The sequence below is a fragment of the Coregonus clupeaformis genome, unplaced genomic scaffold, assembly GCF_020615455.1.
Source record: "Coregonus clupeaformis isolate EN_2021a unplaced genomic scaffold, ASM2061545v1 scaf4475, whole genome shotgun sequence".
Classification (NCBI taxonomy): Eukaryota; Metazoa; Chordata; class Actinopteri; order Salmoniformes; family Salmonidae; genus Coregonus; species Coregonus clupeaformis.
Window position 1 is genome coordinate 1744 of NW_025537929.1, and position 10113 is coordinate 11856.

At 46.0% G+C, this 10113-nt stretch overlaps 1 protein-coding gene across 1 annotated transcript; it reads right to left on the bottom strand.

Moving 5' to 3' along the window:
• Positions 1-8080: 8080 nt before the first annotated feature.
• LOC123490709 (metabotropic glutamate receptor 8-like) lies at positions 8081-9827 on the bottom strand (the record flags this gene model as incomplete). Its single annotated transcript, XM_045220593.1, has 3 exons — positions 8081-8218; positions 8402-8556; positions 9692-9827. Coding segments are annotated over 3 exons (429 nt in total), but the record flags the coding sequence as incomplete, so codon positions are not given.
• Positions 9828-10113: the final 286 nt, after the last annotated feature.

The window sequence follows — 10113 nt, forward strand, 5'->3', positions numbered from 1 at the left end:
GCTGTCGACGCACACCGTATCCTTGGTGCGTGGAGCAGGAACAGGCCGGGCAGGGCTGTCGACGCACACCGTATCCTTGGTGCGTGGAGCAGGAACAGGCCGGACAGGGCTGTCGACGCACACCGTATCCTTGGTGCGTGGAGCAGGAACAGGCGGGCAGGGCTGTCGACGCACACCGTCTCCTTGGTGCGTGGAGCAGGAACAGGCCGGGCTGGGCTGGCGACGCACACCGTAGGTTCTGTGCGTGGAGCAGGAACAGGCCGGGCTGGGCTGGCGACGCACACCGTGGGCTTGATGCGTGGAGTAGGAACAGGCCGGGCTGGGCTGGCGACGCACACCGTAGGTTCTGTGCGTGGAGCAGGAACAGGCCGGGCTGGGCTGGCGACGCACACCGTGGGCTTGATGCGTGGAGTAGGAACAGGCCGGTCCGTACTGGGAACACACACCACTGGCCTTAACTGGGGATCAGGAACGGGCCGGACCGGACTGGCAACACACATCAGTCTCTCACGCCGTGCCGCAACAACTTCCCTTCCTCTACTCGCCAATGGCTCCCGTAATCCGATAGCCTTCTCTCCACGTCTCCCCTGTAGCAGCCTCCTGCTGCCCAGCCGCCCAAGCCATGTGCCCCCCCAAAAACTTTTTGGGGTTGCCTCTCGTCCTTCCAACGATGATGGCCCTGCTGACGCCGTTGCTCCTCTCTCGCCAGGGCCTTGATCTCCCCCGGTCCCTTGCCCCCGAGCATGTCCTCCCAGGACCACGATTTGCCCACCTGGGCCATCGCCAGCCTCTCGAGCTCCTTACCAGGCGCTTCCTCCCATGTCCAGCTGTCTTACTCCTGGACACGCTGCTTGGTCCTTCTATGGTGGGTTTTTCTGTCACGATCGTCTGAAGAAGCGGACCAATACGCAGCGCGTGGAGTGAACATGATGACTTTATTTAATAAAGCAACCACGAAAAACAACAAATGACGATAGTGAAGTCCTCTGTAACACTGACAGAAACATGGAACAAAAACCCACAATACCCACGAGAAAACACACAGTATAAATATGGCTCCCAATCAGAGATAACGAGCCGACAGCTGTCACTCGTTACCTCCGATTGGGAGTCACCTGAATAATCACGAACAATCACCACACATAGAAATGAAACAACCAGAATACCAACATAGAAATACACCCAAAAGAAAAATGAACAACCCTGGCTCAATACTCAAAGTCCATGGAGCCAGAGTGTCACACCGGCTCAATCGGTGCCTCCAGTGACGCTATTTCTTTCATTGTTACCCAACGCTTAGGGTTACCTGAACTGTACTCATATCCTTCCATATCCTTTTCTGTACATAATGCCCTGAATCTTTTCTACAACGCCCGGAGAACTGCCCCCTTTATTCTATGTACCCAATGCACTAGAAGACCAGTTCTTAAAGCCTTTAGTCGTATCCTTATTCTAGTCCTCCTCTGTTCCTCTGGTGATGTAGAAGCTAACCCAGGCCCTGCAGCCCCCAGTATCACTCCTACTCCCCAGGAGCTATCATTTGTTGACTTCTGTAACCGTAAAAGTCTTGGTTTTCTGCACGTAAATATCGAAGCCTCCATCCTAAGTTTGAGTTATTCACTGCGTTAGCACACTCCGCCAACCCTGATGTTCTAGCAGTGTCTGAATCCTGGCTTAGGAAGGCCACCAAAAATTCTGAAATTTCCATCCCCAACTATAACATTTTCCGTCTAGATAGAACTGCCAAAGGGGGTGGAGTTGCAATCTACTGTAGAGATAGCCTGCAGAGCTCTATCATACTATCCAGGTCTGGCCCAAACAGTTTGAGCTTCTACTTCTAAAAATCCACCTTTCCAGAAATAAATCTCTCACTGTTGCCGCTTGCTACAGACCCCCCTCAGCCCCAGCTGTGCCCTGGACAACATATGTGAATTGATTGCCCCCCCATCTATCCTCAGAGTTCGTACTGCTTGGTGACCTAAATTGGGATATGCTTAACACCCGGCCATCCTACAATCTAAACTAGATGCCCTCAATCTCACACAAATTATCAACGAACCTACCAGGTACAACCCTAAATCCGTAAACATGGGTACCCTCATAGATATCATCCTGACTAACTTACCCTCTAAATACACCTCCGCTGTCTTCAACCAGGATCTCAGCGATCACTGCCTTATTGCCTGCATCCGTAACGGGTCCGCGGTCAAAGCGACCACCCCTCATCACTGTCAAACGCTCCCAAAAACACTTCCAGCGAGCAAGCCTTCATAATTGACCTGGCCCAGGTATCCTGGATGGATATAGATCTCATTCCGTCAGTAGAGGATGCCTGGTTGTTCTTTAAAAGTAATTTCCTCTCAATCTTAAATTAACATGCCCCATTCAAAAATACAGAACTAAGAACAGATATAGCCCCTGGTTCTCCTCAGACTTGACTGCCCATGACCAGCACAAAAACATCCTGTGGCGTACTGCATTAGCATCAAATAGCCCCCGCGATATGCAACTTTTCAGGGAAGTTAGGAACCAATATACACAAGCAGTTAGGAAAGCAAATGCTAACTTTTTCAAACAGAAATTTGTATCCTGTAGCACTAACTCCAAAAAGTTTGGGGACACTGTAAAGTCCATGGAAAATAAGAGCACTTCCTCCCAGCTGCCCACTGCACTGAGGCTAGGAAACACTATCACCACCGATAAATCTACAATAATCGAGAATTTCAACAAGCATTTTGCTACGGCCATTCTTTCCACCTGGCTACCACTACCCTGGCCACCAGCTCTGCACCCTCCGCTGCAACTTGCCCCCCCGCTTCTCCTTCACACAAATCCAGACAGCTGATGTTCTGAAAGAGTTGCAAAATCTGGACCCCTACAAATCATCTGGGCTAGACAATCTGGACCCTTTCTTTCTAAAACTAGCCGTAAATTGTCGCAACCCCTATTACTAGCCTGTTCAACCTCTCTTTCGTAACGTCTGAGATCCCCAGAGATTGGAAAGCTGCCATGGTCATCCCCCTCTTCAAAGGGGGTGACACTCTAGATCCAAACTGTTACATACCCATATCCATCCTGCCCTGCCTTTCAAAAGTCTTTGAATGCCAAGTCAACAAACAGATCACCGACCATTTCGAATCCCACCGTACCTTCTCCGCTATACAATCCGGTTTCCGAGCTGGTCATGGGTGCACTTCAGCCACGCTCAAGGTCCTAAACGATATTATAACCGTGTTCGATAATAGACAGTACTGTGCAGCCGTTTTCATTGACCTGGCCAAGGCTTTCGACTCTGTCAACCACCGCATTCTTATTGGCAGACTAAATAGCCGTGGTTTCTCAAATGACTGCCTCGCCTGGTTCACCAACTACTTCTCAGATAGAGTTCAATGTGTCAAATCGGAGGGCCTGTTGTCTGGACCTATGGCAGTCTCTATGGGGGTGCCACAGGGTTCAATTCTTGGGCCGACTCTTTTCTCTGTGTATATCAATGACATCAGCTCTTGCTGCTGGTGACTCTCAGATCCACCTCTACGCAGACGACACCATTTTGTATACATCTGGCCCTTCATTGGACACTGTGTTAACAAACCTCCAAACGAGCTTCAATGCCATACAACACTCCTTCAGTAGCCTCCAACTGCTCTTAAACACTAGTAAAACTAAATGCATGCTCTTCAACCGAACGCTGCTTGCACCCGCCCCACCCGACTAGAATCACTACTCTCGACGGGTCTGACCTACGAGTATGTGGACAACTACAAATATCTAGGTGTCTGGTTAGACTGTAAACTCTCCTTCCAGACTCACATTAAGAATCTCCAATCCAAAGTTAAATCTAGAATCGGTTTCCTATTTTGCAACAAAGCCTCCTTCACTCATGCTGCCAAACATGCCCTCGTAAACTGACTATCCTACCGATCCTTGACTTCGGCGATGTCATTTACAAAATAGCCTCCAACACTCTACTCAGCAAATTGGATGTAGTCTATCACAGTGTCATCCGTTTTGTCTCCAAAGCCCCATATAATACCCACCACTGTGACCTGTACGCTCTTGTTGGCTGGTCCTCACTACATATTCGTCGCCAAACCCACTGGCTCCAGGCCATCTATAAATCACTGCTAGGCAAATCCCCGCCTTATCTTAGCTCATTGGTCACCATAGCAACACCCACCCGTAGTCTGCGCTCCAGCAGGTATATCTCACTGGTCATCCCCAAAGCCAACACCTCCTTTGGCCGCAATTCCTTCCAGTTCTCTGCTGCCAATGACTGGAACAAATTGCAAAAATCTCTGAAGCTGGAGACACTTATCTCGCTCACTAACTTTAAGCATCAGTTGTCAGAGCACCTAACCGATCACTGCACCTGTACACAGCCCATCTGAAATTAGCCCGCCCAACTACCTCATCCCTATATTGTTATTTATTTTGCTCATTTGTACCCCAGTATCTCTATTTGCACATCATCTCTTGCACATCTATCATTCCAGTGTTAATACTAATTGTAATTATTTTGCACTATAGCCTATTTATTGCCTTACCTCCATAACTTGCTACATTTGCACACACTGTATATATATATGTATTTCTGTTGTATTTTTGACTTTGTTTTGTTTTACCCCATATGTAACTCTGTGTTGTTGTTTTTATCGCACTGCTTTGCTTTATCTTGGCCAGGTCGCAGTTGTAAATGAGAACTTGTCCTCAACTGGTTTACCTGGTTAAATAAAGGTGAAATAAAAAAATAGAAAATAAAAAGACAAGGGTTTGATGGGCTTGATTCTCGAATGGGCCACATATACACACAAGTCTGTACACACATTTGCTTACATAGACAGTCCCACAGATACACATACATATACACACACATTCATAAGTACACACGCAAACGTTCATATATGTCTGCACCAAACACTACTTACGGAAAAACTTAAGAAGTTTCTTAAGGAAAACAATAAGAAGTTCATATTCCTCAAAATGTTCTTAAGAATTCATAGTTTTCTTAGGAACTTCATAAATATATTTCCTAAGAACTTCGTAAATATCTTCTTATGTGGCATTGACATTAGTGACGTGCTTGAAACCAATAAATAAGCCTATTTGACATTTTAGTCATTTAGCAGATGCTCTTATCCAGAGCGACTTACAATTAGTGAGTGCATACATTTTTCATACTGGAGTGTGTGACAGGGATGATAGGATTTGGCCCGCTACAATAGTGTTGATATTTCCATTTTATTACATTTATTTATCTGCTTTATGTCTCGAGAATATATCCTTTTTAGTTGGCTTGCGAACCCTTTATACACAAAAACAACTGTTATTTATCACACATTATAGCCATCAGACTAGCTATATCAAAAACTAAAATGGTGGAGGAATTAGCAGCCAGGAAAAGGTTGCTGTTGGGGAGACTCAATAACTGCGGGGTCACTGCAGACAAAAAAGAGAGGATGGGCGAGAGTGGCCAAGTCTGTCGTATGGCAAGGGACAGTGACGCCGTAGAAAAAAGTGGTCCGAGATCAAGTCAGCTGCTAAGAAGAAGGGAGCTGAGAGAAACAAGGCATTGAAGAAGACTGGGGGGGGGCGCAAGAAAATGTTAATGGTTACAAAAGTCTCCATTCGTCACAAGACAAGGGTTTAGCTGTCTTAAAGTTAAGTACATTTCCAAGAAGAAATCCTAAAACATTATTTTCAAGAATCCCATTTCTACTTCACTTTTTTCTTAGGAAGAAACATAGGAAAAAACGTAAGAACATTTCCAATAACTTTATTGAGGAATAGCAACGTTGCTTAACTTTCTTCTTAAGTCTATAGTTAAGGAAAAAATGGCAGTTAAGAAGACATTTCTTCTTAAGAATGTTTTGTGAATCTGGGCCCTGGTTCTAAACACAAACACAAAATGCATTCTTTAGCATGTCAGCACTTTTCCTTTTCTTTATAGGTTTAAGAGAGGGATGGGGATATTGTGTGATATTGCAATGGCCACAAACTAAAAAATAAGTACACACGTGCGCACACATACACACACAAACACATGTGGACAATGACCAGAGGTGGTGCTGATTCAGCCGTTTGTCTTGTTGCATGATTACTCTGCAGACAGCGACAGCTCTAGATAAAAGATGCCCATACAGCTCCTCTCCTCACGGCACTAAAACTCAATCTCGAGTTACTAATAACATTTACTGAAGCTGCTCCCCCTCGCTCCCACACCAGGGAAAGAATATAGTGAAAAAGGCTGGAGTGCTTCTGACAAGGGCAAACAGATTTCAAACCGTCTACCTTTCTCAGGAAAAATTACATGAGCTTCCTAATGGAGGGAGATACGATACTGGGGGTATTTTTGGAAAGCTGAAATTGCTGTTTCTTTTTTCTTCTTCTCGGTACTGTTGCTGCCTGGCTACTCTCACGTGCATTGATCAAATTCTGTTTGGTGTGTCTGCCATGTCTCCAAAGGATTTGGCCCAAAGTGCCTGTGTTCCAGAAAAACTCCTCAAAATCATCAAGGATTACATTTTTTCACCCACGCAGCGGTGACATTGTTGTCAGCACAATGCAACTCTCAGTAGACTAGCGCTGTATGTGCTAAGCTTAGTGATGTGGAATTCATTTTGGAACACCCTCGGGCTGATCTGGCTGTCTCCCTCAGTCGGCTTAAGTGCAAGACCTTTTTAGAATTTTCTGCACACAATAGTTAGTATGTGCCACTTGCTTTTACTGGACCATGGCGCATCTGCTTTGTTTGTGACAGAATGCGCTGCATTTTTTGTCACGCTGTCATGAGTTGATACCTTTCCTACTGCCTTTAAAAAAATATGATAATAATCAGGCGATCTGGCTGTGTGTTGTTGACAGACAAATCTATCAGCACTGCAGTGTTGTGTGCATCCTATTGAAGATAAGGAGCAGAGAGAGAGAGGGAGGGAGAGAGAGAGAAGAGGGGGGAAGGAGAAAATAACTGACGCAACGGCGACGACAGCTCCATAATTATTCTCATTAATTCAAGTCACCGTGTCAGAACAATAAGTGTCGTCTGGGATACGGGCAAGGGACAGCCGTCTGCCTCTGCATATCCCCAGACACAAACAGAGTTTTGTGGGCGAAAAAAAGCTCAAACGTACATCCTGCATTTTTGATGAATAGAACTTTTATTATTACAAATAATCATGCATTCAAACACAATGTACGTACATAAAGTCTCCCTGCACACACACACACTCAAAGAAACACACTTATACAGAGCGTGTGGATCTGACGCCTTTGTCTCCAGAGGTCTTCAACACAAACACAGACATACAGCATGTCTCTGCAATGTGGTTGTTTGTGCCTCAGGCAGTTACTGTACATTCGAAGAGTGCCACATATGGATGTTTCCCATTTCCAAGCTAGAGCAAACCCTTTCCCCTACATATTCCCAGATATATTGAAAGGGATATTCCGGTGGGATGAAATTACAGTGCTATAACTGGAGTTATGAGTTATAATAATGGCTGGAACAGAGCTTATGGAATGGCATCAAGCACATGAAAACCATGTGTTTGATGTATTTGATACCATTCCTCTCATTCCGCTCCGGCCATTACCACAAGACTGTCCTCCCCAATTAAGGTACCACCAACCTCCTGTGCCATCCATCCATCACCTCTTGCCTACCAAAAGCATGGCATTGATTGGCTGGGGTGTGAGATAGTCCAGACTTTCATGGTTAGGGTCTGTAGAGCATTGGGATGCAGATACACCCCAGCAACAGACTATTGTCTATCTGTTGTTCACGGCCTATCTCTGCAGTGCACTGTTTAAACAGTCAGGTTTGCACTGAGGGAACGCACAGACCTCTGTTTGTCTTGCTGCCTGAGGGTACTTCCTCTTTCTAGTCCCCAGATAATGCTGTTCCCTCTTGTATGGGAATGGCAGCCAGGGTTAGGGTTGTTTCTATTTCAACTCAGTAAATTGAGGACATGAGTTGTATGTAGCACAATTCAATAATATTTTTTTGTCAATACTTTTTCACTTTTGCCCACCCCCCCTAAAAGAAATCCCACAGCCTTAGTGCTTAAGAAAGAACATGCTGTACCTGTGCATTTCTTGGGGCTCCCAGGTCTCTTGCCATGCATCCCTAACTTGCACGCAAAGTTTTCTTCCCAGAATTCAGCGAACCACACGTTCCTTCGGTTGTTGGAGAGGGAGCGGCTCCGGAAGTAGCGGTCGAAGGCTGAGATAAGGATGAAAATTAAGAAGAGGAATAAAAGCAGAGACAAAATAAATGTATATCAGCCTAAAGCCACACTCTATAGCACAAAAGGTTTGTACATCTCACAGTGCTACAAACACATGCATTATTTCCCATTGTTTGCTGAGTAGGTTCAATGAGGCTCAGTGTCCCCTGCTCTCTCACCATCCACGGAGGCTCTCTTGGGGAGGATGGTGATGGCCCCCTCTGCCACTCTCTCCTGCTGGACCACAGGGGAGATCTTGGACCCCCAGCTGTCTGAGCCAACCCAAAGGAAGTGACCCGTCTGGTTGTTGCGTTTGGCCGTGTCCAGGATACGCCTGTGAGAAGAAAACAAAGTTGTTATATTTCGATTAACTGAATTTAGTTTTACTGAATTTCAATTCACTGAATTCCGATTCACTTCCTGTATGGATTTGACCCCAACCGCAACATCATCCAGCAGCATACCACCCAGCATCCCACTGCTGGCTTGTCACTGAAGCTAAGCAGGGTTGGTCCTGGATGGGAGATCAGCAGCTGCTGGAAGTGGTGTGGAGGGCCAGTAGGAGGCACTATTTCCTCTCGTCAAAAAAAATATCCCAGGGCAGTGATTGCGGACATTTCCCTGTGTAGGGTACTGTCTTTTTGATAGGAACGTTAAATGGGTGTCCTGACTCTCTGTGGTCGCTAAAAGATCCCATGGTACTTATCGTAAGAGTAGGGGTGTTAACCACGGTGTCCTGGCTAAATTCCTAATCATACCATCATGGCCACCTAATCGTCATTACCTTCCAATTGGCTCATTCATCCCCCTCCTCTCCCCTGTAACTATTCCCCAGGTCGTTGCTGTAAATGAAATGTGTTCTCAATCAAAATAAGGGTTAAACTAAATAAATATAGAAAGAGAGAAAGATATTCAACTGTCATTGTCCAATCTGAGATACATATCCAATATCTCCAATGATCCATCTAAGCTTTGTTAACCTGATGGCTTCCATATTACTATTTAAAGAAATGGGTAAATGTGAAAGGAAACCATATTGTAGTTTTGATTCCTGCAAAGTCACCCTCACCCGACGTTCTCAACTCAGACTTCTCAACTCAAGATCCAGTCTAATATAACCATTTTAGGAAAGATGTGTGGCTCTACCCAGTCCTTAGAAGTTTGGAAAACTGAGTTTACTTATTACACTCAGGTGCTGAGCTTTTGGTTGAGGAGCATCAGAGAGTCCTTTATGTGCTGAAAGGAACTTCAATACAAGGCACTCCGCCGCATAGACAGTTCCTTGTACCAGTAGTGTCCCGGAGTTAATCGAAACATCGTTATCTCAATCCACAGTGAAGGGTTTGTGGATTAACTGATGGAGGACAAACACTGTTTTTAACTCGATGGCGACTAGAGTGCACTGACTGAAGGAGGACGTGTGTCTGTGCGTGTGTGTCTGTTTGTGTGTGTGAGACCGAGACACACACCTAATGTCGTCCTCATTGGCGAACATGATGACGGCTCGGGCGTTGGAGGTCTCAAGCAATCGCAGAATGAGCTTGTCAAACTCCCCCGGCTTGGGCTCCCTGGGGATCTTCAGAGACTGGGCAATGCACACACCACCTGTGGGGTGAGGAGGAGGGAGGGCGAGAGCGAGCGCGAGAGAGGAGGGATGGACAAAGGGAAGGGATGAAGGAGAGAAGGAAGTGGAATGGTGGACGGGGAAGGGGTAAAAGAGAGAAGTAGAGGTATGGAGGGAAGGGGTTAGAGAAGGGGAGTGTATGCATAGAGAGGGAAAGATGGTGAGAAAGAGAGAGGGGGAAGATAGAGAGGGTTGGAAAGAAAGACAAGTGGAGGGGTTGCAAGAGAGGTAGTGAGAGAGAGAGATGTGAGGGAAGGGTGTGAAAGA